Here is a 17,777-nt window from a genome sequence, read left to right as displayed (position 1 = left end):
AAGTTTTTTAGCTGTTCTGTATTATTTTTGAGGAGTCTAATTCAAAGGGATTTCATTTTCTTTATTTTCTTCCACAATAAGAAAAACAATAAATGTTTCAAGAAATAAAGATAACTTTATGTGTCTCATAGTACATTTAACATAAATAATTCCCATTATTGGGCATAATTCTTTTAATAGTCATAGTCCTGGGACTCGGGGCTTTTATCCTTCATTCTCAATATTAAAGAGAGAGAGAAATCAGGGTTATTACTACACTGTCTTATTTCAAGCTCACTCCTCCACACTATAAGTTCAAAGTATGCCACCAGTCAGCATTTTGCATTGGAAGATGTGTGTTTTTTGTTTGCTTACTTATTATAGATGTTTTCCCACACTGCCTCTGACTTGACTGAGAATAAAAATTAAGTGGAGAATTTTTTTTTAAATCTTTGGCTTGTCTGTAAAGAATTGAAAACAGCAAATAAGAAGTAATAAACAGTATCAAGAGACAGATGGCCCACTTACTTTAATTTTTAATGAAGATAGCAAAGAGCCTACCACAAAAAATGTATCCCAACAAGTCACCTTGTATTAGCCAATACAGTATTCATTTGAATTAAAACCCAATGGGTCAATTGTCATAATAAACCTTTGCCATACAAGTGTAATGTCTCACATAACAACGCCCACCCCCACCCCTCCTCCACCTCACTGCCATGGAGTTGACTCACAGTAGCTCTAGAAAACACCAAGCTCACTGCCACTGAGTTGATGCCAATTCAAAGCGAGTCTAGGGCAGGGTAGAACAGCTCCTGTGAGTTTGCGAGCTTGTGCACTCTCTCTCCTGCAGAGGGCAGGTGATTTCAACTTTATGGTGTACAGCTCAACTTGTAACCACTACATCACCAGAGTTCGGGAAAACTGAAACTGCCCCTGTGGGTTTCTGAGACTGTAACTCTTTATAGGTATGGGAGTACAAAGCCTCTTCTTTTGCCCATGGAACAGCTAGTGGTTTTGAACTGCTAACCTCACAGTTAGCAGCCCAATGAATAACTCAATAGACTACCAGGGCTTCTTAGTTGTTCACATAGAAGCTAAAAATTGGATGCCTTACTTCCTTATGTTATCTCATTCCCCATTCACATCTGCAAAGTCAGCAGTATCAACAGAGACAAAAAAAAATCAAACCTTGAAAAGGTTAAGGGAAATGCCAAATGTAAAGGGGTAATAAGTATTGAAATGAGATTCCAACTCAAATCTATCTTATTCTAAACACAACCAGAGGCAATGGAGCATACTACAGAAAGAGTAGTTAGTGTGGAACATGATCATGAGGTTAGAAATACTTGGGCCCCATATTAGCTATAACCTCTCTAAGACTCACTTTCTTCATCTATAAAATAGAAGCAATAATCCCCTAAAGTTATTATAGGACTAAATGTCATATATGCAAAATATTTAGCAGCAAACCTATTGCACAGAAAACCCAGTAAGTGACAGCAACATATTAATAATTATGCCACTCCTCTTCCTGGGAGACAAAAAGTATTAAAAAGAAAACAGCAATTTAAAATGTTTTGCAAGAATGTTAAAAGTACATTAAAAAAACAAAACAGGATTGCTTCATTAGCAGAAGTATAGATGGCAGTGTTCCACTGTGGTTAATAAATAAAATAGAGTGGACAGCTGCCTTTACCTAAATCAAACGGCATATTAAGCTACGACTTCTACAGACAGGACTCAGTGAAGAGCAGGAAAATAGGTCATTGATGGACAAAACTGAGGGCACATCCATAAACCAACCTCACTGCCATTGAGTCAATATATCAAGGGTAATACGGGAATAATAATACCAACTTTCAAAGGAGGAGAGCAAAGCTGCTCAAAAAGCACATATATAAAAAGTGCTCTTGCTGGGAGGCGCAAATTTAGTAGAACAAATTAACATTTCCTGAGAAAATTCTTTAAGAGATTAATCTGGCAAGTCAAGTAAAATTGAAGTCCCTAATTATCTGCCAAAGAAGCCCTGGATGCACAGTTAAATGCTCAGCTGCTAGCTGAAAGGTCAGTGGTTCGAAACTACCAGCCATTGCACAGGAAAAGAATGCGGCAGGCTGCTGTGGTCAAGACTTGTAGCCTTGGAAACTCTCTGTGGCAGTGGTACTCAGCCCTGTGGTGTCACTCAGAGTTGGAATTGACTTGTGAGCGATGGATGAATGAATCGCCGTGGGCCACGAGTTTCCCTGCACATTCGTGCTGAGTGTGCCAAGACTCTGAGGCCCAGATTTTCCTTTTACCCAGTCAATCCCCAGGGATTTTAAGCAGCTGGTAACATGCCCTCCAGGACAAAGACCAGGCCTGCTTACTGCTAATGAAAGTGTTGGACTCCCCCAGTCCAGTGTTCCAGAGCTGCAACACGCCCACTACATAAAAGCAACCATGGGGTGCCTCTGTGTAGCCCCCACGGGACTTGGATTTTAGGGAGAAGTGAAGGAAATTTCTATTACTCTTTCTTTGCCATACCAAGAATAATAGAGTTCTCTGTCTCCAACCCAAGAATATTTACCTTTTTTGCTAGTCTTCACGAAATAATAACAGGCAACCTTGTTAGCTTATCAATAAGGTAAAAACCTAATACTAGACCTACAACCATTAAAGTAATCACCTGGATAGCATGCTCCCAACATTGTAAATTTCTCCAAAAAGTTAGTTACGCAAGACTCTAAAAACCAATTCCTTTTTGTGTCAGTACTCACAATTCCACAGACAACAACACTTAGAGGCTAATAGAGGCTAATAGAGTTTATTTACTCTATAACTACTATTTCATCAAGATCATCCAAATATGTTTTTTGGTTCTTTTTCTCCCTTACATGAAACTGCTTTCTGGTATGAAAAACAAAACATTTTTAAAAAGTGAAAAGGGCTGCTTACTAATCTTTTTAATGCTTCAAAGGAAACTTTAAAAAAAATCATTTTCAAATTCGTCATAAATCATTAAGAAGTAAATGTCTCACCTGCTCCAGCTGGGTAGCAAATGCTATGGTCACTGACATAATGAAGGAGTCAGTACAACACTCTGCTGATCCAATCTGATGGTAGCCTCCCTCCTCGTTCAGCACTGCCACAAGGTCCTTGGGGTCAAATCCAGACAGGCCAGCAGGTACTTAACACAATAAAATGTAATTTAACGTGTGCACTTTAACATAATCCATCACAAGAGGTTTTTAAAAGCTAATCATACATTTCCATTTGCTTAGCAGTTTTCAGAGATATTATCTTAAGGAGCCAGGGTGGCATAGTACGTTACACATTTGGTCAACAGTTTGAAGGTACCAGCTGCTCTGCAGGAAAAAGAGGACGCTTTCTACTCCCACAGAGATTTGTGTTGCAAACCCGCAAAGACAACTCTATTCTGTCCTACAATTACTGAGTTGGAATCAATTTGAAGTCATTTGAGTTTGGAGTCATCTTACTAGTGTCCTTTAATTTCGTCACACTCTCCATAGCACGCCCATCTAATCAACATTTTCTCTTTTTATGTGAGAGTGGAATTCTAAGACAAATTTATATTAAAACGTGATAACTCTTAATAAACCACATAAAAGGCATTTAATAAGCACAAAAGCACACTATGTGGCTGGAGAGCAGAAACAGACAGGTTTGCCCAGAGGGTGGATGGATATGAAAACACGAGGATGGGGGATCACAAAGGTCTGATCCTAATGGTTATTCTAGAATTTGGGGTTGAAATATTTGGATAGCTTTCTAATAAGAGGATATCATAAAACAATTGTGAGAAATCAATATAACCAAGTAAGCTCAGAGTGAAAAGACTGAGGGACAAAGGTTGTTCAAATCGGCCAAGCACACTCACATGCACACAACTAAAACGGCAGACCCTATCCAGTGTTAAGAAGTCACTCCCCACATTGGTAAGTACGGACTAATACAGCAGATCCTAAAACCAAGCTAGCCCTCTTCTGGGAAGTCTTCTAAAACAAATAACATACTAACTGGAGCATGCCTGAAAATGTTGTAATGGTTGAATACAGACTGACGTGGCACAGAGACCTAACTTCCAAACACACATCTGTCATTCACTAGTGGAGTGGGGGAAATTACACAACCTCCTTTGGTCTCTATTTTGTCTTCTACAGGACTTCTTACAGGGCTGCTGAGATTAAATTAAATAATGAAAGTAAAGTACTGACCACACTATCTGATTCATTAAGTACATCAATAAAACCGAATTCACTGCCATTGAGTCAAGCCGACTCATAGAAACCCTGTAGGTAAGGGTAAAACAGCCCCTGTTTAGTTTCTGAGACTGCAACTCTTTAAGGGAGTAGAAAGCCCCATCTTTCTCCTGAGGAGCTCCTAGTGGTTTGGAACTACTGAAGATTCAACAATGCTTTCAGGCTGACAGAGAATACAGAAGCATGAACATTGAATGTTATATCTCATTGTAAACTAGATACTTTGGTTTATCCTCACGGAAGGTAAGAGTGCTATTACTGGAGCACCAATGCCCTCTCTTAAGGTATTTTAGGAAGACAAATTAATCTCAAATGGTACAGGGGGAAAAAATTCTTTATCCCTCCAACTATATAATAAGTTGGAGGGTATTTCACAATAGGAAAAATGGTAAACAAATTTTTAACAACAACAAAATAACAAAGGCTCTGGAATGTGATTTTGAAGTTCTTACTTATCACATCTTGGCCAAACATATCTCAGATATTCAGATTTCCCGTCTCTGAGTATGTGGTTAACCCTGGTGGCACATTGAGTTCCATGGGGAAAAGATGAGGCTTTCTGGTCCTGCAAAGACTTACGGCCTTGGAAACCCTCAAGGACAGCTCTAGTCTGTCCTGCAGGATCCCTCTGACTCAGAAGTGATTCCATGCCAGTGACTTTGGTTTTAGCTTTGACAAGAGAGTCAAATGAAGATGCCCAGGAAGCAGATGATGTCTGCATGAGAAGGCCTAGTCTTAGGAACAAGAGCGAAAACAGAAGTTAAGGGAATAGATAATATCACCCGGGGCACAATACAGAATAGAATAAGATGAACTCTCCATAATACTGAAAAGACGGCCAGAGAAGTTGAAGGAAAAACAGCTTCTGTTAAAATTCTGAGCTATCGTTTCTAAAATCTCACTCTAAAAGGCAATTTTCAATATTAAAAAGCATAAGACACAGATTTTATAAATTCACTCTTCTGATCTAAGAATATTCAAGGGACTTCAAAGTTTGTGGAAAAATTCCATTACCTGTTAATTCCATTTCCTTTGAACTTTTTGAAGCCTTTTCCATTATGCCCAATTTAGAATGAGCATTATAAATTTTACATCTAATTATAGGGCATTACTTTAAATTAAACGAAAACATAATATAGTACCAATATTGTCATTTAAATTTCAATATTTCCTCCTATCTGAGGATGTTTTTTATTTCTAAAAGAAATGTATCTTCTCCACACAAAAGAAATGTCCACAGAGGGCACAGGAGGTGTAATCCTAACATAGTCAAGTGGGCCAGGACTAGAGACCATCTTGGTTCATCATTGTATCCAAGGGAAAAGTGAAAGACAAAAAATTTTAAAGAGTCCACAGGTTTTGTTAAAACTACAGTTAATAAACAAAGAACAGTCTAAACATGATAGACTTTCCTATACGCATTTTGAGACAAAAATGTTCCTAAATGTCAATTTTTTAAAACAAAATAGAATTATTCTTCATTTTATGAATTTAGAGAAACACTCTTGCTTCTAAGATGCAAACAAGGGCTAAGAGCAACCAGTTTTACATGACTAACAAAGTCAAACTATTTCTCGGATGCCCAGCAGCCCCGCTTGCTGAAGTTCTCGTTGAAACATGAAACTTCGCAAGCGAAGCACTTGGAGGAGATGCACAAACCTTTCCCATCGCGGGGGGGTGCTCCTTTTGCCTTGAAAGCATCAGCAGGTGCCTTTGTGTCAGTTTCCAAAGAAATGCTTATCTGTATTTCAGACTTGAACTTGGTGTATTTGTTACTCAGCAGCTGGTACCATTTTGGTGCCTAGAAAAAAACAACATACTTTAATAGTTAATAAAGGAGAAAATTGGGAAATATCTTTTATATATCACTGCTTAGTACTTTCTTCTCTTTTAAATTATCAACACCACCACCCACCACTGAGCCCGCATTTCCCGCACACACATTAATCTTGCTTAGGAAGTCTTCAATTTAATTTCCCTTTGAAAAAACTAAATATAAATTCAGATTATCTTTCTTGCTTACATTTCTATGCTTCAACAGGTGTACAATTAAGGGGAAAATTAAATATATTTATTTCTACCTTTGGCCTAAATCTTCAATCTCACTTCATTCCTTAAATAACAACAAAAATTTACCAATTTTTAGTTTCCCTAATCCCTACTGATCCTGCCCAATACATTTCCAACTTGTTCTACTGTGTATCAAAATAGGTAGAGCTTAGGGTAATAAAAGAGTAACAAAATATTAAAGGAAAGGGCTCATGGTAAAGTTTTGGATAATAAACCATGCACTTGATTGATGTGAGAACATAAAGGCCTCATCACGGAATGAAATATCATGACACAGCTGGCTAGCGGACACAAGTCAGATCGGACTTAACAGGCCATGGTGAAAACTTGATTCTCATCCCTGGGGTAATGGGAAGACATTCAGGACAATGTGGTTTTCTTTTGTTGAGGATGAAGAAATACGTACACAGAACAAATGTGCATCAGTAAACTCACTCACTTTAACTTCTTATGTTGGGGCTTGGAAAAGAAGAAAACAGGGACCAGTTAGAAGCTACAGTGATAGCCAAGGTGGAAATGATTTAGGAGAGTGGGAGCTGTGAAAACGCAGAGAAGTAAATGGCAGAATAACTAAAACAACTGGACAGTAGGAAAGGGGGGTTTCAAGGAGGAGTTCCCTATTTCTAGCTTACAGAATTGGAAGAACAGTAGGGACCATGCAGCAAAGGGAGTACTCCTTTCTTCTGAAAGAAACCCTCAGGAATTGAACATGTTGAACTTGAAGCAACAACAGCATGAACACAGGTGTGAGATTAGAGAGAATTTTCTTTGAGAAAGATCCGAAAAACCAAACGAACTGCCCGGCAGCTGATGGCACCTCACGGCAACCCTGTACAGCATTTCCGAAGTCTTGTAACTCTACAGAAGCAGTCGGCTCCATCTGTGGTTAGCAGCCCAACACTTCCACAACAGGACCACCAACCAGGGCTCCCTCTCAGGAGCATACTTCTAGATTAGAGGAAGGATTAAAAAGTGTGGATGTTTTCAACTGAACTCATAAAACACTGGAACTGCCATTTGAGCTTAAGCCCATGATCCGTCAGATCCAGTATTCCATGTTAGTTTGTTCTCAAAAATCTGATCTCTCCTGAAAACAATCAACTAGCAATCATTAACAAAATACCTGAAAGGGCAATACCTGCTTTGTTTCTTGAGCAGTTCTTAAATCCAGAACAATGTAACCTATGGTTTCCTTGGCTGAAGATAATGGATCCAAGGCAAAACACTGGAGTTTGATAGGAGTACGTTGTAACCTGACAAAATATTGAGATATATTAAATAGATTTATTATTTTTCAATATTGAATTTTTACATTGCTTATTATTGAATTGCTTTGCATTAGCCTTTTCAAGTGCCTGCTACTATCAAGTTGATTGTCATTCTGTTAGATAAGCTATTCTCACTTTATATTTTCTGAAAAACTCTTCACCTGAGGAATATAAATGATATACAACCACTGAGGAAAATATAAAGCATGCAAAAATTTTAATCACTCTTGTATAGGAGGCTATCATTAAGGGTAATGCTTCTCAAACTTCTGTAATATACAGAACCCTTTTAAAGACAAAATCTATCACGAATCCTGGGACTTGATTTTAAATAAGTATTCTTACACTGTTCAAACGCAACTAATACTCATTGCCATCGAGTCCACTCCGACTCATGACGACTCTACAAGACAAGGTAGAATCGCCCTCATGGCTTTCCAAGGCTGAAACTCTTGACAGGAGCAGAAAGCCGCATCGTTCAGAATGGATTTGGAATGGGTTTGGAACTACTAACCCTGTAATTAGCAGCACAATTTGTAACTAACCCACTATGCCACCAGAGCTCCTTTCTTATACTGTTACCAACATATAAAACTATAAATACACATACAGCACACAGAGCTCTTTTTATAGCTCTAAAACCAAAATAAATTTAGGAATCAAATATCATGAGATTATAAAGGATTACAATTTAATCTAGAAATAATTTACTGTACCGGGTGACAGTGTTTTATAAGCACACTATTGACTGGTTTAGCACAGGCTCTTTTTCAGTTTGGGACCTCTGTGGAGGTTTACAAGACGGTGAATCCATTAGATCCTTCCATCAATTTTCTCTACTGGAGTTAGCAGGACACAAAATCATCACATAGTCGATTTATCTATGCTACTCTCTTAGTCAACAACAACCTGAGTGTTCCTCTGGGCACTAGTGTACGTGTAAGCACAACCCGCAGTGCAGACACTGACCGCGCACAGAGCTACTTACTCTCAGTGCTCATTCTAGATGTCCCAGAAAGAAATACCAAATTTCTGTTTCTCTAAGAATGCACTATCCTTTCAACTAAAGCCATGCACTAATCCAACAACTGAAAAATAAATTTCCAACTTCTTTCTTTTAAAAAATTCTTGATTTTTATGTTTGCTGCTGGAAAAGTTTTAAGTATGGAAGGGATTACATGTTTCCCAAGAAGGAAATATATTTCCTTAACTTTTTTAAATGAAAGATTATCAATGCTGATTTCTTGTCACAAGAGGTCAAAGATAAAATGCTATAAACTGAAACCTGTTTTACCTACTGATAAAGTGTTGAAATATCTAAAACTATATTTATAAAAGTTTTTAAATTCTAATATGCTCATTTTTTATAATTTTAGAACTTTTCATAGATCTTTCTATCTTGCCTTGACAAACTAGGTAAAGTATACAAAAAGTGAATCAGAAATTAGAGTAAACTCCAAAGTATATTTAATATTAAGTAGGCATTCCTATAGTACTTATAAAATGTATCCGTCCACGCATTAGTATATAAAAAAAAAAGTCAGCCACCCTTGAGTACCAATATGAACATAAAGAAAGGATTTAAACTCAATAAAAGAAACAGTATCAGTCACACACAAAAGGCATCTTAGGCTTTAGAGCTAGGACCTCATGCCTCAGTTTCCTCATCTGTTCTGCTGGAAAATAATAGTACCCATTTCATGGGTTTGTTCTGAAGTTTGAGTGAGTTATTGAAGCACAGTGTTTAAGAAAGTTCCCAGTAGATTAAAAATGTAATCTCATTATTATTCATTTGACGTCATAAGACGTACAAAAATTTACAACAATCTGAAAAAAGGGAGGATAAACTAGATGCCAGTTTAATATAATAGTCACACAACGCAGCAAATCAGGGGGACACACAACGCAGCAAATCAGGGATACAAACAACAGAAACCATGGGGGAAGGGAAACAGCAGTCAGTGTAATATATGAAAATAACAATAATTTATAACTTATCAAGGAGCCAGGAGGGTGAGAGAGTAAAAAAGACTGATACCAACGACACAAATGGAAAGTAAGTGCTTAAAAAATAATGATGGCAACATGTGTACAAATGTGCTTGATACAACTCATGTACGATTGTTATAAGAGCTGGAAAAGCCCCCAATAAAATGATCTTTTAATTTTTAAAAATTGTTTTTTTAAATCGGGTGGAGAAGGGTCATACAACTCTGAAGACTACAATCAACATCCCCAAATGTCCATGTAGACACTTGGATTGGTATATGTCTTTACTGTGTATACTCTCAACAAAACAGAAAAAATTATTTACAAAGGAAAGTTCAATCACCTGTGCTGATGAAGCGCTTTTCTGTCAATTTCCCATGCCAATTCAGTAGCAAATTCTGGCTGGTCAGTATGGTCCACAGGATCCGTAGCCAGCTGCTCGCCATCAAACTTTGCTTCTACTACCAGCATATGCTTTGGACGTTTAGGGAAATGGCGACCTGGAAGAATAAAACTACACAAGTTCATTGGAGCTGCATACAAGTCTACTGGGGTTATTTCTTTAATGAGGGGGGGCTTCAAAAAGTTTGTGTAAAAACAATTAAAATACAGCAGTGTGGCAGTTACATAATCTGTCAACTTGTGAAGGAGTGGAGTCTAGCCTGTCAATCAGGCCATTGTCAGTAATGCCTCCTTGTGGGCATGGCCTTCTCCTGAGAATTCTGGGAACTTCTGTATTCCTCCCTGGAGGTGGGAGATGCTCTCGGCTTCATCTTTCTGCTGACAAGTTACATGGAGGTACACTGATATTGCCAGAGCCCTGGAACTTGAGGGGCCATGTGAAGACTCATGCCAACAATGAGAAGCTTCCAATACCACTGGATCCAAAAGATCTTCCAACCACTGGCCTGTGATCTTCCTGCATTCAACATCATTGCCTGGTTGTGTGATTCTAAAGAGGAATTTATGGACTAGTATTGACATATGGGATAATATAGGGCTTATGGACTTGATCTGGACTGGGCTGGGATGTTTTCTTAATGTACAATTCCTCCTTGATATAAAGTTCTCTCTTACACACGAGTGTCTATGAATGTTTCTCTAGTCAACACTAACAAAAGCAGAATTTTCCTACAACATTTTTGAACACCTTTCATGTTTTTGAATTTGACATTTTAAGGGTGGTTGACTTATTTTACATTACATTCTATCCAAAAACACACTACTAGCATTCAAATTTACACATCAATCAGATGAAGACATGGAAGATTTTTACAAACTTCTGTTGTCTGAAACCAATCAAACATGCATCAAGATACATTGACAATTACTGGGCATTGGAATGCAAAAATTGGAAACAAAGAGGAAGGTCTGGTAGTTGGAAAATAATGGCCTTGATGGTAGAGATGAAGTTGGAGAGATGATAAAATTGTTAAGACCAACAACTTCTCATAGCAAATACTGTTTTTAATTACATAAATGGTCCCTATATATATGTACCACACCAGACGGAATGTACAGGAATCAAATTTACTATATCTGTCGAAGAAATGATGAAGTATCATCAGCCAAACAGAGCATCAACTGCTCAAATGCAAATGCACGTGGAAGCTGAAGAAAATCAAAACAAGTCCATGATAGTCCAAGTATGACTTTGACCCTACCCCACCTGAAACTTAGTAACAGATTTGTTGCCCTGAACATTATTGACCGAAAAACAGAAGAGTTGTGGGATGACATCAAGAACATCATTTATGAAGAAAGCCATTAAAAAAGCACAAAGGAAAAAAGGTCAAAATGGATGTCAAAAAAGATTCTGAATCTTACTCTTGAACACCAAATCGCTAACCAATGAGATGTAGTCAATTAATATGGCCCTTCTAGCCATCGCTCCTTTTGTGATGTATTAATTCTGGGCTCTATGCCTGTGACTATAATCCCATCTTAGAAGATGTTCTGTACTATAATGAACTATATAAATAAAACTGTTTAAAGACTGTAACTCTTTGCAGAAAGACAAAGCCTCCGCTTTCTCCTTCAGAGCAGCTGGTGGTTTTGAACTGCTGACCTTGCTCTGTTAGTAGCCCAACTCATTAAGCACTGTGCCACCAGTGCTCTGGCTAGTAGACAGGATTCTGGTGAGATTAAGACCTGACTTTAGTAAAGGGTGTGACACCCTCTGTTTCCATGGGGGTTTTGTTGGGGGCACCTTTAAGACTACTGTACTCAAGGGTGTGACTTAAGACACCATCCTTTCACTCCCATGAAAGCCATTACTCAGTGTAAAAGAGCCATCTGGGACACAGAACTACACCAGGACCATTTGCATGAACAAGTCTAAGATCTCTGTCTGAAGCGGCTGGAGGCTGCCGTCGTTAGATGCAGCAGGCACTGTGATTTGAGACTCCGGAGCAGCACCAAGACCATGGGGAGCATTACCTTCTCATCTGACCCAGGACTGTAGGACTATGAGGGAGAGCAACACACTGGCAACATACTATGAGGGAGAGCAACAACATCCACAAATGTGGATGAAAGGCTTAAGACCAGAGAAACTTGGCTGCTGGCTAGGGAGAGGCGTTGCTGTGGATCAATGCTGTATGCTTGCTATTTGCTGATCCTGACTTGTGGTAACCTATCAACTTCCCTAATAAACCCCCTTCACAGTCTTATAGGTGAGTTCTGTGTGGCCACTGCAGCAAATCACTGACTCTAGTATAGCAGAGTCATGACAGGTAAAGAAGGATGGAGCATGGAGGCAAGATGAACCCTGCCTCGTGGCAATAGGGACACCAGAGACTGTCCCATATGGCCCCTATGCCGTTGGTTGCACATAAAAGGGAGACATGATGAGTAAAACAATTGAACAATAGGTTTCAAAGGGTGGCTAGAGAAGAAAAGTTAAAGTATTCTAATGAAGTATATAAAGATCTTTTAAGTTAGAAAACCAAACTGGAAGAACACACTCGGTATTTCTCTAGCTGAAAGAAATGTAATGAAAAAACTCAATCCTAGAGTTACAACGCTGAAGAATTCTATGGGGAAAATGTTGACAGATGCAGGAAGCATCAAAATAAAAAGAAGAAATACACGAATGACCAAAATGAATTGGTTAACACTCAAACATTTCAGGAGTTAGCGTATGATCGAGAACCACTAGTACTGACTTGCACGCATGCTCCCAGAATTTATGGAACACCAACAGAAATGTTTCAGTAAATGGAAGCAACACTAGTAGTGCTTGTTTGTTCCTACCAAGAAATTTGTAAGACAGCTACCTGGCCAAATGATGGGAAAAGATTCATATTTGTACTTATTCAGAAGAAAGGTGATCCAACAGATGCAGAAATTAAATAATATCATTAGTATCATAAGCAAGTAAAATTTTGTTGAAACTAAGTCAAACATAGCCATGCCAGTACTTCAACAGGGAACTGCCAAAAACTCAAGCTGGGTTTAGAAGAGGGCTTGGTATAAAGGGTATCATTACTGACATCAGATGGAAATTAGCTGAAAATAGGGAATACCAGAAAGATGTTTACTTGTGTTTTACTGACTATATAAAAAGCATTTGACTGTGTGGATCATAACACACTACAGGTAATATTGCCAAGATTGGGAATTGCAGAACACTTCACTGAGTTCATGCAGAAACCGCAGAGAATAACAGGGCACCAAGTGGCTTAAAATCAGGAAAGGAGTGTGTCAAGTTGTACTCTTTCACCATACTTATTCAAAATGCATGCTTAGCAAATGTTCCAAGAAACTGGGCTACAGGAAAAATGCAGAATCAGGTTGGAGAAAGATCATAGCAACCTGCGGTATGTAGGTGATACAAGCCCTGCGGGTTGAAAGTAGGCTTGAAATACTGATCAGTGAAGATCAAAGAGCAGTCTTCAGTATAGGGCGTACCTCAACATCTCAAAACTCAAACTCAATGCCACTGAGTGGGCACTGACTCACAGTGACCCTATAGCACAGGGCAGAACTGCCTCATCTTTCGGCCACAGAGCAGCTTGATGGTTTCGAACTGCTGACCTTGTGGTTCACAGCCCAATGTTTAGCCACTAGACCACCACGGTTCCTGGGATACCTCAACATAAAGAAACAAAAATATTCACAACTACACCAGTAAGCAAATTGTAATAAGAGAAAGGACTGAAGTTATAAAGAACTTCATTTTACTTGGCTCCACAAACAAAACCCACATGCAGCTGTCAAAAAAATTAAAAGATACATTGCATTGAGTAAACCCGCTGCAAAGGACTTCTTTAAAAAAGATTACACTTTGAGGACTAAGATGAGCCTAACTCAAATGTTACTTTTAATTGCCGCATATGCATACAACTCCTGGCCAATGAATAAGGAAGACAAAAAAAATAGATGCTTTTGAATTATGGAGCTAGCCAGGAATACTGAATAGATCAAAGCCAGAAGAACAAACAAGTTTAGGTTGCAAGAGGTACGGGCCAGAATGCTCCTTAAAGTGGGGACAGTGAGACGTCATCTCACATACTTTGGGGCATGTTATCAGAGGGACCAATCCCTGGAGGACATTGGCTTTGGTAAAAGTCAAATGAAAACGAGGAAGAATTGAATTTACAAGATAAACCTATACCAATGGGCTTAAATGTAGACACAATTGTGAGGTTTGCACAGGACAGAATAGTGTTTGACTCTGTTGTATGTAGGATCGCTCAGAATCGGAACCAAATAGATTGATCCTAACAACATTATTCAGAAAATGGGCCCTGGTGGCACAGTGGTTAAGCACTTGGCTGAGAAGAGGAAGGTCAGCAGTTTGAATCCACTGGTCAATCCACTGGAGAAAGATGGCAGTCTGCTTCTATAAAGATTTACGGTCTTAGAACCTTCTTGGGGCAGTTATACTGCCCTTTAGGTTCAGAGTCAGAATTACACATCAGCAATCGGTTTTCATTGTTTAGAAAATAAAATTACCAATACTTGGCGACCATTTGGAAACTGGGGGTGAAGAAATAATGCAGGTTGACTCCCACACTCTTAGCTTCACGCATCGGTAGTTACAATAAATAGAAATGCAAACATAGAGAAGAAACCGTTTGAAGGCATAGCATGCCCATTTTAAATGTTTGTTTATGGTAACAAGCTCTAACTGACAGTCCTGGCTCTAATTTTATTTATTTATTATTATTTTTTGGCATACACACACTACTAGTAAACTAACCTTGTGAAATAATACTCCCCAATTTGAATTGCACTTGACCCAATCCATGGTATTTTCCCTCACCTATGCATGGGAAAGTGGAACACTGAATAAAGAAAACAAAAGAATTGTGGAGCTGGAGAACATTACTGAAAGTACCACAAATTAAAAAGGACAAACAGAGCTGTCTTGGAAGAAGTGGGGCTGCAGCACTCCTTACAGGCAAGGATAAGGAGACTCATCTTACAGACTTTGGACATATTGTCAGGAGAGACCAGTCTCTCAAGAACGACATCATGCATGGTGGAGTGGACGGCCCTCAATGACACGGACTGACGCAGTGGGTGCACCATGGGCTCACATAGGAATACTCGGAGGCCGGCGCAGGACTGGGTAGTGTTTCATTCTGTTGTGCACAGGGTTGCTAAGGGTTGGAACCAACTCAATAGTTCCAACAAAAACAACAATGCAAAAAAACATAACAACAACAATGCAGTGTTGCCTCACTGTTTCTCAAGACATTAAGTCTAAATTCCTTGGACTAGCATTCAACAATCTAAGACTTATTTACTCTAGCAAAAAAAAAAAAAAGCCCAAAACAAATCACAAGACAAACCTGTCAAGCTGATTCTGATGTAGAGACCCTAGAGGACAGAATAGAATTCCCTAAGGAACTGCCAAGGCTGTAGTCTTTACACAACAAACTGCCACATGTTTCTTCAGCTAGCAGCTGGTGGGTTTGAACAGCTGACTTTTGGTTTGGTTTTCAGCTGAGTGCTTAACCACTACACCATCAGGGCTACTTCCTTACTCTACCTCTACAGACTTACTGTTATTTCTTGCCATGATAATCCTAAATATTCACCCTCTTCTCCCCAATCAAGGAACCCTGGTGGCCACAGTAGGTTATGCATTGGATTGCTAAACTCAAGGTCTATAGTTCAAACTCACCACCAAGGTCTATAGTTGCTTGTCTGGGGAAAGATGAGGCTTTTGGCTCCCGTAATGATTTCACAGCCTCAGAAATGCACAGGAGCAACTCTATTCTGTCCTTCAGGGTCACTATCCGTGGGAATTGAATCGATGCAGTGAGTCCGGTGTTTTCATTTCTCCCCTGGTCATCCTGTTCACCTCTTCCCTGCTCCATGACATCTTCCTTATCCCAGCCTCAGTACTCAGTCCCACAATGGCTTCAGATGCCCAATGGATGGAATGACTTTCCTTTAATCCCCACCTATCCGAAGCTTATCTATCACACAAGGCACTTCAGTCCCCATCTCCATGCTACGCCAAAACCTGTTTGCTGTCCATAGCTTCTGCTTTTAATACCATATGATGTCACAAGACTGACACGGTGGCTGCAACATGGACTCAGGCATATGCACACGTGAGGATGGCACCGGACCAGGCGGTGCTTCGGTCTGTTGCACATAGGGTAACTATGGGTCAGAACCAACTGGGCAGCAGCTGACACGACAACCTAAGGTCAGAATCTACTGCTTCCTGCACTTGAATTTCACCTCCCTGAACAGACTCTCTAGGTTCTTGAAGGGAGAGTGCTTTATATTTCTCTTCCCTCACAGGAAGGGGCACAATTCCAATCCACAGGTTTGTTCATCAAATGCTAAGGAGTTGCCAGGGTCATGTTTAAAAAACAACTAGTTAAAATACCTGCCCTCTTGACTCTCTACAGCTTCTGGCCTTAAGTTCCAATTTTTACAAAAACTCAAAAAAATGTGTATACAATGTATCTTCCGCCCGTACAAAAGATGTCAAGCAAGCATACCAAAAGCCTATTGCCTTAGGGTTGATTCTAACTCAAGGCGACCCCATTCCTTACAGGGTACCGCTGCTCCCCAAGAACTTCTTGGCCACAATCTAGATTTTTTCGGATCCCTGGGTCTCTCTTGCACTCCCTGCACTCCCTACTGAATGAGTGCGAACAACCCACTTTTTCAGTTAGAGTGTAAAACACCCATGCAACCTGGGCCTTCCTCCAAACAGGGTCAAACTTCCACAGAATGCAGTGTCATTCGAGAAAAAGGTCCAATCCTGCCGCTGGCTTGGCCAAAAATGAAGACTGCTGCTTTTTATAAACTTTCCTCAATGTACCAATCAGGTTCAATGCCCTCCACGTTCCTGCCACCTACTCCCCAGCACAACGAATTTAACAATCTCAGAGCAAGCCTTAAATATGTTTGCTCATCCTTTTGAATGAAACAGCCTTTTCCCCTCTAACATCTTCCTGAAATGCCACTTCCTCTGCTCAAACATCCTCAACTGCCCTAGAGGGAGCGACTCCTTCCTCTCTGGTCCTGATGAGTTACATGTTGACACATTCCCCACGCTACACCCTCGCTTTTAGAACCAAGGTCTCTATTCTAATATGCCCAGTACTGGGCCGGCTCAGTCCTCCGGAAACGAATGTCACTCAGTGACCATACAGGGACTTCAAACTAGGCATACGAGACCCGCTTAGCCTTTGCAATCATCTAAGACTTAGATTCTCAGTCCTCCATAAGGCGCGTAAAGGGCACGGCTTTCTGAAATTGCAAGCAGCAAGTATGCAAGTCAAAAGCGAAGTTCTTACCAACAGTACAACCGCTGAAGAAAACGGGCTTTCTGGCGCTCACGGCACGCCGTTTCTGCTGGAAATCGTTTTTTCCAGCTTCTCTGGGGCTGCGGCTAGTCACGTTAAACATCACCTATTCCCTGCTAGGGCTCCTACTACCCCCCTGGGAGATTGAAAAATCTGACCGACCTCACCACGTACAAGTTCGAACAAGTCTTGGGGGGCCACCGAAGCAAAGCTGACAGGGCTGGCTTCTAAGGTGAACAACGCCTCGGTCCTACTTTTTGAAATTCAAAAAATTCTTTTTGAAAATCCAGGCAGCGGAAGCTGCAAAAGCCGGCCCGGAGCCGCTCACCTTCCAGGATGGACACAACGATGAGCAGCTGGTCGGACTTGGAGACCATGGTCGCGGCCTCCGGCCCGCAGGCGGGGTCTGCTGGAGGAAGAGGGGC

General features: G+C 40.0%; 1 protein-coding gene across 2 annotated transcripts in view; it reads right to left on the bottom strand.

Moving 5' to 3' along the window:
- Positions 1 to 17,764, bottom strand: part of CEP120 (centrosomal protein 120) — an 86,737-nt gene extending 68,973 nt beyond the window's left edge. The window contains exons 1-5 of one of the 2 annotated variants that reach the window (XM_004696580.4): positions 17,681 to 17,764; positions 9,912 to 10,068; positions 7,450 to 7,564; positions 5,901 to 6,042; positions 3,000 to 3,148 (exon numbers count right to left, since the gene is read on the bottom strand). In XM_004696580.4, coding sequence (XP_004696637.1) covers positions 3,000 to 3,148; positions 5,901 to 6,042; positions 7,450 to 7,564; positions 9,912 to 10,068; positions 17,681 to 17,729 — 612 coding nt within the window. In that variant the 5' untranslated portion in view covers positions 17,730 to 17,764. Of the gene's footprint in view, positions 1 to 2,999; positions 3,149 to 5,900; positions 6,043 to 6,750; positions 6,760 to 7,449; positions 7,565 to 9,911; positions 10,069 to 17,680 lie in introns of those variants that run through there. The other variant, XM_045285303.1, reaches the window with a different exon arrangement.
- Positions 17,765 to 17,777: the final 13 nt, after the last annotated feature.

This window comes from Echinops telfairi, unplaced genomic scaffold (genome assembly GCF_000313985.2).
Source record: "Echinops telfairi isolate 266 unplaced genomic scaffold, ASM31398v2 ScPeMD7_7469;HRSCAF=8507_1, whole genome shotgun sequence".
Classification (NCBI taxonomy): Eukaryota; Metazoa; Chordata; class Mammalia; order Afrosoricida; family Tenrecidae; genus Echinops; species Echinops telfairi.
Note: the sequence above shows the minus strand (reverse complement) of the source record. Positions and strands in the feature narration are given on the sequence as shown.